The 15579-nt window shown below is 52.5% G+C and overlaps 2 protein-coding genes across 15 annotated transcripts in view; both read right to left on the bottom strand.

Moving 5' to 3' along the window:
• Window positions 1-4331, bottom strand: part of DPYSL4 (dihydropyrimidinase like 4) — a 78989-nt gene extending 74658 nt beyond the window's left edge. For both annotated transcript variants that reach the window (XM_031957064.1, XM_031957065.1), the window contains exon 1: window positions 3719-4331. In XM_031957064.1, the coding sequence (XP_031812924.1) occupies window positions 3719-4030 (312 nt within the window). In that variant the 5' untranslated portion in view covers window positions 4031-4331. The remainder of the gene's footprint in view (window positions 1-3718) is intronic.
• A 1729-nt stretch (window positions 4332-6060) lies between these two features.
• JAKMIP3 (Janus kinase and microtubule interacting protein 3) overlaps window positions 6061-15579 on the bottom strand; it is a 164511-nt gene continuing 154992 nt past the window's right edge. For all 13 annotated transcript variants that reach the window (XM_031957059.1, XM_031957053.1, XM_031957057.1 and 10 more), the window contains one exon: window positions 6061-8624. The gene's annotated coding sequence lies outside the window, so the exon portion shown is untranslated. The remainder of the gene's footprint in view (window positions 8625-15579) is intronic.

Here is a 15579-nt window from a genome sequence, read left to right as displayed (position 1 = left end):
AATCCATGATTGGAAGTCCTCAATTCCCAAGACACATAGCTGGCTTTTCTAAAGCCTAGCTTAGGTCACAGATCCAAGAGACAAATAGCTGTCCATCATGGCTCCCTCCCCCTCAGCCAGCACCTCAGTTCCTTTATTCTATCTTGTCATAACCCACCAGGTTCCCTGGTGACAGATGAAAGTCTGCCTTCCCATTGCCAGTGTTAGAGAGAGCTGCCAGTCTGAGGCACTAACTCCTTCAGCCGTGAGGAGTCATTGGTCTGATAGCCCCTGATCATTTAGCAGCTCGGGGGGCTCAGGGCAGGAGCCTTCCATAGAAGACTCCATTTTGAATATGTCTGAGGAAGGATGCAGAGGTCTTTGTTCGGAAAAGCCGTGACTAAAGCAAAGTCTCAAGTTGGTGAAGGAAATGTGTGCGGACACAGGCTGTCACTTAGCCATAAGGGTACCGGTGGAAGGGAGGCCCTTGGGTAGATCATCAGAGTGACTTCTGACTTTCTAGGGCAGTTTTTTTGGTCTTTTATTTTTGATTCTGATTTTGCTTCTCCAGGCATTTGCTGTAGATATTTTTTCATTTTTATTGACATCCTATATCTACATTATTACTAAAAGAGTAAAAAAAAAAAGAGTAGAAAGGATGGTCGATTTCAAGCTGGAAGGAAAATAAAAGCTTGTCCCGTCCAACCCCGTCCTTTTTCATATCAGAAAACAAAGCAGCTTGGAGTGGAAGGTGCCAGGTCCCGGGACTTTATTAGCCTTCCGGTTCTTTGTTGATTACTTGGTGCCGTGTTCATATTCCGGGAAGGATTTTGTGAGCTCTCTCTCCTTACAGAAAACCAAAGCCACAGAAAATGACGGAAACCCAGTTCCCCATATTCACCTACAGCTCCCAGGGCAAGCTCTAGAGCCCAGACTTCACCGCTTCAAATAGGTTCCGGATCCACATACTACGGACCCAAGAAATAAAAAGCCAAGAGACCGTGCTCTGGTAGAGCCCAAAGCCAGCATCAGCTCGGGCCGGGTGTCCCAGGCAGGCCAGGTGCGGCTTAACAAAGGCATGGCAAGATTTACGACTGTCTTTCCTTGGGGAATGCCCAAGCCCGGGCCCCTCATCTCCAACGCCTCCTGCTGTCTTTCCAGGGTCTTTTCCCATTGGACCCATGGCCGCGTGCCAAACAAAAAGCAGAACATATGGAAGAAAGCAGACAAGGGCTTTCCAGGAATCCCCAGTGTTTCTCCAAATGTTGTTTCCAGCGGGAAGAGAGGATGGTTCCTGGTAAATATAAACAGTCCTAACCCCAACCCTTCCACTCAAAGATGCTTCATCAACCAGTCGGATCCGGGAACCCGAGAGCCCAAACAAAGGCAAGATCTTCAGGCTCGGAGCCGGTCCCTCCATTGCCCTCCTAGCCCAGCTCCCAGGCTGCTCCCCTCCCCCTCCCCCTCCATCCCAAGGCATCTCTGGTGGTGGGCAAGAGAAAAGAGCAGAGCAGGAGGGAGAGGAGGAGGGGAATGGAGGGCTGGGCAGGGCCTGAGCTCGAGGGTTTAGGAGATGCCTCCCCGCAATACCGGCTTTCCCTGAGGCTGGTTGGGAAGGGCCGGAACCCCGTCCCAACTACGCTCAAAGTCCCCCATTCCCTCTGACCCAGGCCCCCGCCGCCCTCAACCGTCCCCGCATCCCTCAGGCCCCAAGAAGAGGCGGCAGGAAGCGGAATCGATCCGCAGCCTCCGGGCGGGGGGTTCCAGAGGGGATTGGTCCCATGGCCGGACTGAGCCCCAGGGAGCCGGATGGTTTGGAACCCCTGAGGGGGTTGGGGTTTTGAGGTTTTCCCCGGCCCGGGGACCCGAAGCGAGGGAAGGGGGGACCACGGGAGGGGGGGGCTAGAGCAGCGGCTGAGCCCCAGATCCGGGAAGGGTCCTCTTCCTCCTCCTCCTTTGGGGGCCCGGGGCTTCCGGGGAGGAGAAACATAGGAGGAGGCGATGGAAGGATGGAGGAAGGGCTGGAAGGAGGGATGCAGAGAGGAGGGATGCAGAGAGGAGGGATGCAGAGAGGAGGGATGCAGAGAGGAGGGATGCATAGAGGAGGGAGAGATGAAGGAATGGGGGAAATGGGGTGGGGGGAAGCTGGGGACAGGGAGGGTGGGACGGAAGGGAGGGGTTGAAAGGGGGGGCAGGGGGGGAGGAAGAGGGGGGGGGGAAATGGGGGGGGGCGGGGGGGACGGGGGGGGGGGACGGGACAGAAAGGGGGGGGGAAAAGGGGGGGGTGGGGGGACAGAAGGGCTGGGGGGAAGAAGGTTAAAGGGGTGGGGAAGAGGCAGGGGACGGACAGAGGGCGGGGGGACAGAGGGGGCTGGGAGGAAGAGGGTGACGGAGGGAGGGGTTTTGGGGGGAAAAGGGCGGGTGGGGCGGAAGAGGCAGGGCTGGGACGGACAGAGGCAGGGCTGGGACGGACAGAGGCCGGGCTGGGACGGACAGAGGGCGGGCTGGACGGACAGAGGCCGGGCTGGGACGGACAGAGGGCGGGCTGGGACGGACAGAGGCCGGGCTGGGACGGACAGAGGCGGGCTGGGGGGACAGCGGGCGGGCTGGGCGGAAGAGGCGGGTAGACAACCGGGGGGCGCGAGGGCGGGTGCGGAAGGCCGGGCTGGGCGGACGAGGTGGGGGCCAGGAGGCGGGCTGGGAGGGCAGGGCAGGCTGGGAGGGACGAGGCCCCTGGGCCGAGGGCGGGGTGGGAGGCGGGCCGCTGGGTGGCCTGGGCGGGAGCGCCGGAGGCTGGGGCGCCTCACTTGCTCCCTTTCCGGGGGCTCTTCTTGCCCTGGCATCATGTTAGCCCCGGGGGGAAAACCCCGGGCGGGGCCCGCCGCCTCCCCGCTTCCGCCGGGGTGCGCCCGAGGTCCCGCGGCGTCAGGGGGGGGATGGGGAGGGGAGGGCAGCGGGGAGGGGCGGGGCCGTTCCGGGCCCAGCGGCGGGGTTGGGGCTGGTTGCCCCCGGGGGGCGAAAGGGCGGGCGGGGACGGGGGGGGGCTGGCCCGGGGGCCCTCGACCTGGCCCCCCCCCCTCCCCCGGGCCCCTTCGGGGCCCGCCCCCCGGCCACAGACCGTGGGGGACCGGGGGGGGCGGGGCAAGGGCGGGCCCCCCGGCCCGGCCCCCCCTATTCCCCCCCTCCCCCCTGCCCGGGCCCCCCGAGGCCGGGCCCCCTCTAGCGGGCCAAACCCCCCCCTCCCAGTTTGGCTGGGGGGGGGCGGCCAGGACCAGGGCGCAAAGGCGGGGGCGGGCCCGGGCCCGGCTCTGCCCCGGCCCCGGGGGCCTGTGTCCCTGGGGGGGACAGGGGGGGTGGCAGGAGGGGCGGGGGCCCTGGGGCCTGGAGGAGTGGGCGCGGGGGCGAGGAAAGCCTCCGGAGGGGCGGGGGGGGCCGGGCCCGGGAGGGGCGCCCGCGGGACAACGCCGGCCTCCCGCCTCTCGGGCTCGGCCTCTACGGCCACAGCCGCGGCCCGGCACAGACGTACAGAAGACCCCGCAGCGGAGCGGGTCACTCCCAGAGGTCGGTCCCCCTCCCTGCGTCCTCGCGCCCCCCGCACTCCTCGCTCCTCCTCTGCAGGGGCTCCCAAACTCGCAGGCCTCGGCGCTCTCCCTCCCCCTCCCCCACGTTCTCTCGGCCTTTACCGCCCCCTCCCCAATCCCCCACCAGGGGCCCCCGCAGCTCAGGGAGCGCGCCCTACCTGGGGCTGGCCCGGAGGAAGCCCAGCGGCAGGCGGAGGGGCGGGCTCGCAGGGTCCCGCGCCCTCTGGGCCGGCCTCGGGGGCGCTGCTGGGAGTCTCGCTGGCCCGGGCGGAGCTGGGAGGCCGGCGGCCGCCCCCCGAGGCGAGGCCAGGCGAAGAGAAGGTCAGGGTCTTATTCTCGAAGGCGTCTTGCACGCTGCAGAACACGCCGCCGAACTTGTGCCTGGCTCGGGGGCTGCCGCCCGAACCCGAGGAGCCGGAGCGGGCGGGCAGCTCTGGCTTTCTGGCCCGGGGGGCCCGCTCCTCCGCCATGGGGCCGCCCAGGGGCTCCTGCACGCGCCCGTTGTGGGCCGGGAAATGGCCCGTGGCCAAGGTCCGCCAGCCCGGTCCTCTGGGCGGCCGAAGCTCTGGAGCTGTCCGGGAATCTGTGGTGCTGAAAGCAGCCGGCCCAGCCTGGAGGTCCGGGAGGCCCGCCCAGGTCTCTGGGGGGAGGGGACCCACCCGCCCACATCTCTGGGGGGAGGGGACCCACTCCTGCCCACATCTCTGGGGGGAGGGGACCCACTCCTGCCCACATCTCTAGGGGGAGGGGACCCACTCCTGCCCACATCTCTGGGGGAGGGACCCACCCTGCCCACATCTCTGGGGAGGGACCCACCTGCCCACATCTCTAGGGGAGGGGACCCACTCCTGCCCACATCTCTGGGGGAGGGACCCACTCCTGCTCCACATCTCTGGGGGAGGGGACCCACTCCTGCCCACATCTCTGGGGAGGGGACCCACCCTGCCCACATCTCTAGGGGAGGGGACCCACTCCTGCCCACATCTCTGGGGGAGGGACCCACTGCCCACATCTCTGGGGAGGGGACCCACCCTGCCCACATCTCTGGGGGAGGGACCCACCTGCCCACATCTCTAGGGGAGGGGACCCACTCCTGCCCACATCTCTGGGGGAGGGACCCACTCCTGCCCACATCTCTGGGGGAGGGACCCACTCCTGCCCACATCTCTGGGGAGGGGACCCACCCGCCCACATCTCTGGGGGAGGGACCACTCCTGCCCACATCTCTGGGGGAGGGACCCACTCCTGCCCACATCTCTGGGGGAGGGACCCACTCCTGCCCACATCTCTGGGGGAGGGGACCCACTCCTGCCCACATCTCTGGGGGGAGGGCTCCCACTCCTGCCCACATCTCTGGGGGGAGGGGACCCTCTCCTGCCCACATCTCTAGGGGGAGGGGACCCACTCCTGCCCACATCTCTGGGGAGGGGACCCACTCCTGCCCACATCTCTGGGGGGAGGGGACCCACTCCTGCCCACATCTCTAGGGGGAGGGGACCCACGCCTGTCACTTTTCTCGAAGACTTCTCGGCTCTGTTAGAGCGAGGGGCGGGATGAGCGTGTAGAGAGTGGCTGGAAGGGCTGGAGAGTCTGAACATTCAGAACTCCTGACAAGCCTCCTCCAGCCACTCCATTTTCTCACCCCCAGGATCTGCGCCCCCTCCCCCTCACTCCCCTGGGTAGCTTCTGGGATTCACCAGCATCCTCCAGCAGCAGGAGGACCGCCCATGACCGAAGCCCAAGTTACAACTGTGGGTCCGAGTGTTAAGAAATTGCTCCTTGAAATGCTGCTTTTCTAAGCCTCTCCTCATGGCTATGACATCATAGTTACATCATCATGCCATCATTATCGCCCTGGGTGGAAACGGATCTTAGGGATGGAGAATGATGACTATATTTCAACATTAAAAGAATCCTGTAGATCTCAGGTGTCCACGCAGCTCCATCCCCCCCCCCCCCCCCCCCCCCCCACGCCCCCCCCCCCCCCAGGGTCAGCCAAACTCAGCTTTTAGACTCTGCAGCCTCTGGCATCTCCCCGCCAAGCCCTTCACCTTGACCTTACACATTGTTGGGCACTACATTACTCCAGACTCACATCAGGTACCGGAGACTTAGAGCCGTTTTTCCAAACTGGAACAAATACTTTCACTTTGGGAAAATAGTTGAATATTTTCTCAGAGAGGGACATAATAGACAGCTCCCCGACCAGAGAAGATGCTGAGTGGGCCCTCCTGCTGACCTCAGCCACATGATGCTTTCTCCCGGTTATCACCCCCACTGCAGGACCGACCCTGTGGCTCTTGTCTCTTCTCCTCCCTTTTTGTGATCTGGAAGAACCTGATCATCACCCTTGCAAACTTAAGAGGCTTTGTTACTCAGAGAAGACAAGTCACTGTAACACAGAAGTGAGAGTTATCATGGTTGATCAAATTGATAAATTCTAATCTACTTCTTCCCAGGCGGGGGTGGGGGGTGGGGGTGGGAAACTGCTATTTTAAAGGTTTCAAACTTTTTATTAAAAAGTTTGCAATAATTTATTATTTTACAAATGAATAGAAATTTTCAGATATATCATATGAATCACAATACAAAAATATGTGTAAAATTTCATAGCTGATCAACATCCAGTCCTCTTTTAGACCTGCAAATGACAGTCATAGCGCTAAACAAACAAGTAGATATGAAGAATGGGGTTATTAAGATATTACCCGAGAAAATGCAAATAAGTCATGGCATATTTATCATGAGAAAACAAGATCTATAACTCAGAACTCGCATAAATGTACAATAAAGCTTTTTTTTTAAAAAAAAAGATAGTCAATAAACCCATAATTTAATACACAGATTCACACTATGATTTCCTGAGTTTAAACTAAATCCCTTCTATGTGGGCTGAAACATATGCTAATTCTTAAGGTTTCCACATGATGACAATTGTACTTGCTTTTAAACTGTCACAGAGACCCTCAGGCAGATTCCTAACTACCAGAATCCCAGCTGATGAGCTGTGTAAGGCACTCGAGGCCATACTGAAGGCTATAGATATTTCTAGAGGGGGTCCTTTAAATCCTAGTCACAGGCCTTTACCGGCCTGACCCTTAGAGCATAGATCTCAAATACCCAGCAGACAGCAAAGGACGCTGCAATTTAATCGGGCTTTAGTTTAGACAAACTCAGGAAGACAAGTGTTGTTTGTATCTCAACAAAGCTTGGGAATAGTGACCATAATGAGTATGCAGTTCACATTTCTTAATGAAATATTTCAGGTGACTTTAGCATCTTTTCAGGAACTGTGTTTAGAAGAAATACATTTGCACGGGTTTCTCAAGTTCCCAAAGAAAGCATTTAGTATATTAGTAATCGATTCAGATGTGTATGTAGTGGGAAAGGGGAGAGAAATGTCAATCCAGCTCCTCCTGCCTGTGAATAAAAGTTAAAACGAGAATCTGGGAGACGCACCCTGATTTACAAATACAAATAGGGGTTGCAGTTGCTCCTGGAAACACGAGGCTCCCAAAAGGTCCATGAAGAAAGGAAAAATCCTTCCCCCCAAAAAATCTCCCATTTGGAGAATAAGATTAAGAAAAGGGTGCACGTACCCATGAGCAAGAATGAGGTCTTCAAATGAATGCAATGAAATCCATGTACTGGGCAACAGAAGAGGCTGTATTGAATAAACCAGATGGGCCTCAGAAAAGATCCAGAGTGGCCACTTAGCAGCCTTGGGTTGGGGGCGCTATTCTCTGAAAACATCCAACCAGCCTTTTTTGTTTGTTTGTTTGTCTTTTCTATATACATACCTTTTTACATATAAACATCGACATTTTTATAAGTATCAAGACTTATTTACATGCTTCTCTTTCCTATACAGTTAACTTTTTTTTTAATTTTTAAAAAAGCTATGCTTATGGGAGTGAAGTTATGGGGCAGGAGAAAGGAGTATTTTAGACATATCTACAACATGCAAAATCATGGTCCAGGTAAAGAAAAATGAAATGTACTTCAGCTCACTTCAGACACGTGTCCTGACACTGGTTGGGGCAGCAAACGCTCTCATACAGACCCACGGCGGGGCCGGCAAATAGCAGCACTGAAGCCCCTGGGCTCCCCTAGAAGAAAACTAGGGCTACCTGGTGGGCATTTAATTTAAGGCCTATTTAGAAATGCCTGCATAGTACATTCCACTGAATTTCAATCCAAGAGTTCCAGAGCAGCTCAGCTTCCAAGGGAACAGCATTCACTGTAGCTCTAAGCAAAACAAATGTGAGAGGCTGATGGAGTGAGTAGAATCCAACCTACTGGGACATTAAGGATACCTTGAAATATGAAACTATGACATCAAGAGCACTTATGAAAGCACTCACAGTGTGAGCAATTTGTCATGGGGTGGGGGATAAATGGTGTGGAATGGTAACCAAAAGGTATGGGCCCTTCTCATCTATAGACCTGTTAATGGTACATTTCCCCAATCGTCATCCTGCGCCCACCAAAGAAGATACACTTCAGTCCTCGGTACAGACAGGGGTCAGTAGACTTCCTTCTGATACAAACCCTGGGAAATTCCAATCCTATCCAATTCAGGTGGATTTTCATACCATGAGCAGAAAACAGTCTCTAATATTGATATATTTCACATCAAACACTTTCAAGCAACTCCATCTTCTTTCCCCTTCACTAATCCCCAACTTAAAACTCACTTATTCATGCAGGTTGCCTTTCTTTCCTAGTCCATTCAAAAGTCTAAATGATCCGCACTCTATTGCATGCTAAACACCCAATGTTCCAACTGCCACAGGATTTTTTTTTTAAAGCTTAACATCCATGTGCTGTCTTCTGGCTTCCTTAAAATAGATCCCACACATAGAAACCATAGTGGGACCTACATTGTCAAACCGATGAAAGATGGAAAGGTGGAAAAGGAATCAGCTCCGACATGTGATGTTTCCTCCAAGTTTTGAGGAGTGGCGTGGGACAGCAGAAAACCCCAGGAGACGGACTGAGACGGCCGGCTTGGAAGAGAAGCCACACCCGGGAGGAGGGGCTGCAATAACTTGCTGGTTGGCTCTGAAAAAGAGTTGAAAAAATGACATTGTTTTTTAGTATAAAATGTAAATTGCTTGATGCTTATCAGAACGGTAAGATATTGTGGAGCTGCCTAGAGGAAGCTTATGATTTTAATACAAAAATCCTTGTTGTTCACAATGAATACTAGTGGTCGATATTGCCAATAATATTTTCTCAGAAGGTCTTAAAAAGAGTCAGGGTAAAAATAAGCTGGATGGGACGGTGATCACAATTCATTAGCGTCATATGCTCGTCTGGCTCATCCAAGTCGATTAAGGCAGACAACCGAAGCTCTGTTTGGGAATTGTCAAGGAGTCAATCAACCAGAATGAATTAAGTGCTTACTGTTTGTCAAGTTCTATGCTGGGAATACAAAGGAAAAGATTCAAAATAACACAGTTCTTGTCCTCAAAAAGTGCCCATTCTAAAGAGGAAAAGTAAGGCTCCAAATACAAGGCAGACCCAGCTTGGAGAGAGGGAATAACTAGAGCATAAAAATCTCAAGTGCTTTTCAGTGTCTACCCCCAGGGCTTTGCACAAAGCAGCAATTATTAAATGAATGCAATGTTCATTGGATGCAAAGTCTAGGACATTGCCTGTTGCCACCCCTTGGCCGGGAATCAGAGAACTGCAAAACCCCCAAAGATGTGGGAGGTAAAAATGGAAGCTCCCTGAGTGCCTCAAAGGATGATGGCACATTTTAATTTTGAAGCTAAGAATTCATTAGCATGTGGGATTCCAGCATTATTATTAGTGTGTGAAAAGTGAATGACTTGCCCAGGATCATACAATCAATGTGTCAGAGGCAAGTCTGGAACCCAGATCATCGCGGCTCTGCAACCAGCTGTTTGGTCATCCACTTGGCCATGTCTCCTGGGCTTGTAACATGCATCTACGAAATGTTTGTTGAGTGACTGATCTAGTCCAAGACAGAACCGGTCCATACCACAGTCAAGGTCAGTGGTCATCCATTCTGTTTGAAAACCATTTTCCTGCTCCTGTGCAGGAGCAGGCAAACTGCATGAATAAGTGAGTTTTAAGTTGGGGATTAGTGAAGGGGAAAGAAGATCGAGTTGCTTGAAAGTGTTTGATGTGAAATATATCAATATTAGAAACTGTTTTCTGCTCATGGTACGAAAATCCACCTGAATTGGATAGGATTGGAATTTCCCAAGGTTTGTATCAGAAGGACGTCTACTGACTAGCAAAGGCCTAGTCCTTTGCTCCAGAAGTTCACCAAGTAGCAACACAGAGACTAAAGAGGGCGGGAAGATGCTGAACCATAGGACAGAGTGACAAACACTCACCTGGATTTCCCAGAAAGACTAGACAAGGAGCAGCAACCAAGAAGCAGCTGCTATTGTCTGCAGACACCCTCAGATCTTTCCAGAGAAGGCAGGAATCACTAAAGGATCACAAAGTGAACCAGAGGAGAGAAAAACAAGCAAGCCACCGCCGTCACAGATTGCCTAGCAAGCTCTCCTCCCCCTCCTTTTATTTTTGAAGTGCTAAACAGCTGTTTTGTGACTAAGATAGGTCACAATAGGTAGAGAGCCACGTCCACAGGCAAGAATTGATTCAAATTATGAATCTGAAACTTGAATGCTTAGACCAAAGTACATCATTTTCCTGAACTTCACTTTCACCATCTGCAAGATGGGATAATGTTTGCAGTAGCTACTTCCCAGGACCATTGTTAAGTACCAGATGGGCAATCTCTGTCAGGCTATAGAAATGCCAGGTATCATCTTCCGTTGGAAATTGGTTCTCACGTTTTACTGCTTCTGGAAAACGCTGGCGGGAAAAATCAGTCGTTCTATCACCAGCCCTCCCTCTACCTTTTATCTTCCTGTCCTTTCTCTGAAGTGACCAGGACCTTTGCTGGGCCCATTCCCTTCTTCATAGGATTTATCTAGTGCCAGAATCGTGATATCTCTAGGAAGAGAGGACTCTTTGGGGGTGGGGTTTGGCCCATGGTGGAGCTCCCATGATAGAGGCCAAGGTGATGGAAGCTCATTCATCACCCAGCAGGAGTATGTCCCAACCTTTGGTTGGGCTCTCGGAGCTTTTGTTTCTGCAGGGATGGGGCCTCTATAATGGCCAATATCTCTAGCACAGCCTACTTTTTGGAAAGCTCCACCTTGGGCTAGAGGGCCTGGCTTCTAGTCTGGGGTTTTACTCTTGAGTAAGTTATTAGCAAGTTATTCTGTCTCCTTTTCCTCATTCCCCACTCTGGACTTTGGGTTCATCTGTAAAAAATGATTAACTGATTCCGACTTGTTGACATAGTAACAGATATTGTTTCCATGCTAGAGATGTGGAAATTGAGACATAGAATGTTGGAATTGGTCCATAGCTAGTAATTGTGGAACCAGGATTGGAACAGGTTTCAATTGCCTCATGCAGCATGTTCACTGCTTGTACTTGTCACACAGCAAGACTCAATGAGCGTTTGCCATCTGAACATTCAGGAATAAAAGGTGATAGTCTGCTGCATGCCCTTCCATCTGCACTGGGGTCTTCTATCACTGATATGTTTGTGAAGTTAGGCTTTCTCTGGGAATGGACAAAAGGAGGGAGATACAACCTTGGGGCCTATTGCTGACATTAACTGGGGCAACATGGCCAGGACTGGTCCTTGGAGAGGCTCATCATGGAAGGGGTGATGTCTCTAGCATGCTACGTTGTGGACAAAGGTTGGGCGGCTCCAAGGCAAACTCTGGTATATGTTAGATGGACAAAAAGCAGACTTGAGTCACACACACACACACACACACACACACACCGTTTCCTACCCAAGAATATTGAACAAAACAACATTCTGAATTATTTCAAACTAGATCCTGCCACCCGGGTTCATAGTGAAAATGTAGATGAGATATGAATTTAACGGCAAAAGAGAAAAGCTTCCTGTTCATGGTCTGGGGAGGCAGCTGTGAATAAGAGCAAAGTCTCTTATAACATCGGGGTCCCAGTGACTAGGGTCGCTCGGGTCATGAGAGGCCAGAAGTCAGACATGCTCAAAGTGACTTCTGTCACTTATAGAGTTCTGTTGTCAATCTGCTTTCAAGCTTCAGTCTCCAGGGATTCTGGCCTTAGAGTGAGGATTGTAGATTAATTCTGATCCAATATAATGCCACAAGGATTTATTAAGTACCTACTGTTTACCAGGTCCCGTACTGGCACTGGACAAAAGACAAAAACAAACTATTCTTCCCCTTGAGAAGCTTCCATCCTATCAAGAGATACAATGAGTAAACATAGTAGTAGGAAAGTGGTGGAAGTATGATTGAATCACTTAGAAGTATTTAGCTCAAAGAACAAAAGACCAGGGAAATCTCAGGAACTTTCGAAGGGCTTAGCCCAGTGCTGGCACCTATACTCTTTTTTTATTCTTACTATTATCACCATGTCATTATTAGAATTCTCCTCGGGGAGAGGGATTAGAATTACTTCATGTGACCTTAAAACATGGTCAAGGGCAATAAGTAGAGGCTGCAAAAAGGCAACTTGATTAGGGAGCTCCCCTCAACTTCACTTCCTAGGTAAAATTCCACCTTCCATTATTAGGGGATGAAAGAAGAAATAATTCACTTTTAGGTGGGTTGAGTTTAAAATGTTTGTTGGATTTCCACTCTGAGTAGTCTGGATAGGCAGTTGGAGATGTTCAGGAGAGAAGGTAGAGCTGTTCAAGTGAAGTTGAGAAAATCAACCTATAAAAGGATGATCACTGGTGTAGAGGAAGAAGAGAGAGCCCAGAATGGAATCTTGGGGTCACCCAAGACCTAACCAGAGATTCCACAAAAGAAACTGAGGAAGAGCAGTCATCTAAATAGGAGGAGAACTGGGAGAAAGGAGTCCCTGGGACCCTCAGTGAGGAGAGAGCATTCAGGCATAGAGGGTGCTCATCAGCACCCAAGGCTGTGGACAGCTCCAAGAGAAGCACAGAGGAAAAGGCTTTTGGTACAAGAAGACTTTGCCCCAAGAGCTCATGTTCCTTCTGTGGGTAAAAGACACTGGACTTTTCAAGAATAACTAGTTAAATTAGGAAACCATTAAGTCATAGGTTTCTCTGCTTTTCTCTCCTCCTTCCCTTCCTTTCTCCCTCCCCACCATAAACACACACACACACACACACACATACACACACACACCCCTTGTTTCCTGAGGAGCTATGACTAGCTCTCTCTGCAAGTGGAGTCCTCACAGTGTCTTCCCTTGTACCCCCTTCTAAAACCCTGAGGCCCCAAGCTTCTTGATCACATGCCCGCCCACCCCCATTTTTGTCTTGGGCATATTTCATTCATTGTTGAGCAAGTCCGGATCATACAGGAGTCTGACTTCAAGCACCAGGTCGGTCTCATCTCCAGACCCTATGATCCTTGCCCTGTCAAGTACAGAGAGTCTGACTTCAAGCATCAGGTCGGTCTCATCTCTAGACCCTATGATCCTTTACCCTGCCAAGTACAGAGAATCCAGCAGCAGAGGAAGGAGCCCAGAGGTCAAGAGAGAAGCCACAGATTTCTGGGGCCTTTGGCCTCCACTTTATTGGGAGGGGGAAGAGTAGTAACTAGCAGAGCTCAGCAGGATGGAGGGTGGGATTGTGGGAAAGAGCCAGGCAATGTGACAGAGAGCAAGAGTGCGCATGGAGGAAGCTGGGTGCCAGCTGATGAGCAGCCAAGAAAGTCCTATCAGAGCTGAGAGGGGCAGTGGGAGGATTAGATCCTGCCTTTGAGGAAGAAGAGAAAGCCAGAGAAAGAGAGAGAAGTAGAAGGGAGAACAGCTGGGTCTGATACAGCGAATCAGCAGGGCATCTGCTGTGGCTTACAAGGGGTTAAGTCCCAGCTTCCCCCAGAGCCTGCCAAAGGATTCTTCTGGCTGCTGGAGCCCTGACAGCACCGCTCAGGCTTTAGGGGAATGTTGACATTGAATCAGCTTAGCTTAACTTTTATTTTGTTGTTGTTGTTGTTGAGGCAATTGGGGCTAAGTGTCTTGCCCAAGGTCACACAGCTAGGAAGTGTTAGCTCAACTTTTAAAAGAAATGTTGAAAGCCATCTCCCTTTTTTGGTTGATTTTCCTGAAGCTCATGGCCTTGTTCCTGCGTGGTTCAGCTCTGCTGTATTTCCCAGGACCCAGCTAGGGCTCATGCTCTGCCTGGGGCTCATCCCCTGGTAGATCCAGAGCAGATGCCAGATTTAAGCCCAGGCCTCCAGATTCTAAATTGTTCATGTTACTCAATTTAGGGTCCCCCTAAACTCTCCAATGGTTCTGCCTAGGAAAGACTCCCATTACTGTAATGTCCACTTGGGCTCCTTCTTCTGGCCCTCTCGGCGTCTCTGTCCCCCTGAATAATGGGGCAGAGGGTCCCCCAGCCTCCCTGCAAGCTCCAAATCTGGCGAGCCAATGCTAGGCACCCCCCTGTAAAATGTGCGTTGGGCTGTTCTCCCTAGGAAGCGCCCAAACCAGCACCAGCACCATCCTTCCCAACCTTCTCAAGGCTGACTGGGCGCCCGTCCTCAGGCTCTGTGGGCACCAGCCTGCCTCGCTTTATGTACAGGAGCCGGGGCTCCGGATTCAGGGCCAGACAAAGACTGAGAACAAATCACTGGAAACAGCCTTTAGGGGGAGAGACAGACCTCAATGGAACTCTAGCCCAGGGTCATACATAGATTATAATGAAAATCATCCCCAAACCACCCCCCCAGCACAGCTCCATTTTTGCCTGGATAGATAGAAGTTTAAGGAAGGGTTTCTTGGATTAGCCTCTGGGAAACACTTTATTCCACTCACTTGATCCTCAGGACAGCCTGAGGGATCAGGGAGACAGGGTCTGGACAGATGGAGTCAATCAGTTGTTTACCAAGTGAACCAGTAAAGGCCCGAGTGGAGAACAGCCCCCCAGCTGTGAGGGGCTTGGAAATGCTAGTCAGGCCTTGGCCCTGGGGATCCCCGGCACTCCTGAGGTCAGGAGCTGAGCTTTTCAGAGGAAGAAAGCCAAGGGAACATTAACAAGCTAGCCTTAGACAAATGGGTTCTTCCCCCAAAAGAGACCAAGCTCTGGAACTGATGTCCCCCCTTTCTTTTCAGCCTACCCAATGGGAAGGTTTATGTGGGAGAAAGCCGGGAGAAGCCCTTCAGTTGCCCCCTGTCGGGGCAGATGCAAAGACGGGAACTTTGGGCCGATGGCCTCCCAATTGTGGAAAGAACAGGAGATGTGGGATCAGGGACCTGGGTGAGAATTCTCAATCTGCTCCTTGGTACCTGTGTGATCAGAACAAGCCACTTGGAGGGCAAACGGGAAAACGGATATTCCAAGGAAATCGAGAAGCTCTGTCTGGAGATGGAGGGTTCATGGGGAGAGTTCTGAGCTCCTGAGCCTTGAAAGCACCGGCATCCTTAGCCTTGAAATCACCGGCAAACGGGAAAACGGATATTCCAAGGAAATCGAGACGCTCTGTCTAGAGATGGAGGGTTCGTAGGGAGAGTTCTGAGCTCCTTAGCCTTGAAAGCACCGGCATCCCATGCATCAGGAGGAGCTGAAAAGGCCTGGGCCATGAATGGGACTGTTCAGTAAAAGGAACTGTCAGCAAGAGCTCAGAGAGACCCGGGAAGAGCCACACGGTTGGATGGGACACGGCTGAGTCAGGACGAGGAAAACGGGAGTCGTGACGACTACAGATTCATGTTCATACACTGTTCATAGAAAGGAAAAAGGGTCTGTCCCTGCAGACCGCCCGGCTTGTCATAGGAGAGATGAGGGGACGGACGCCCCGCCTTGGGGAGATGAGGGGACAGATGCCCCACTTTGGGGAGAGGAGCAGGGAGGGACTCTGCATGTTGAACACTGCTGACACTTTCAGGATTGGGGGAGGTTCAGTTCTGCTGAGCTGTTTCTTGGGGACCTTTGGGGAGGCTCTCTGGGTGAGCTAAGAGGGATCAATAAGTAAATAAGTAA

This window comes from Sarcophilus harrisii, chromosome 2 (assembly GCF_902635505.1).
Source record: "Sarcophilus harrisii chromosome 2, mSarHar1.11, whole genome shotgun sequence".
Lineage (NCBI taxonomy): Eukaryota > Metazoa > Chordata > Mammalia > Dasyuromorphia > Dasyuridae > Sarcophilus > Sarcophilus harrisii.
This window is presented reverse-complemented; position numbering and strand designations above follow the sequence as displayed.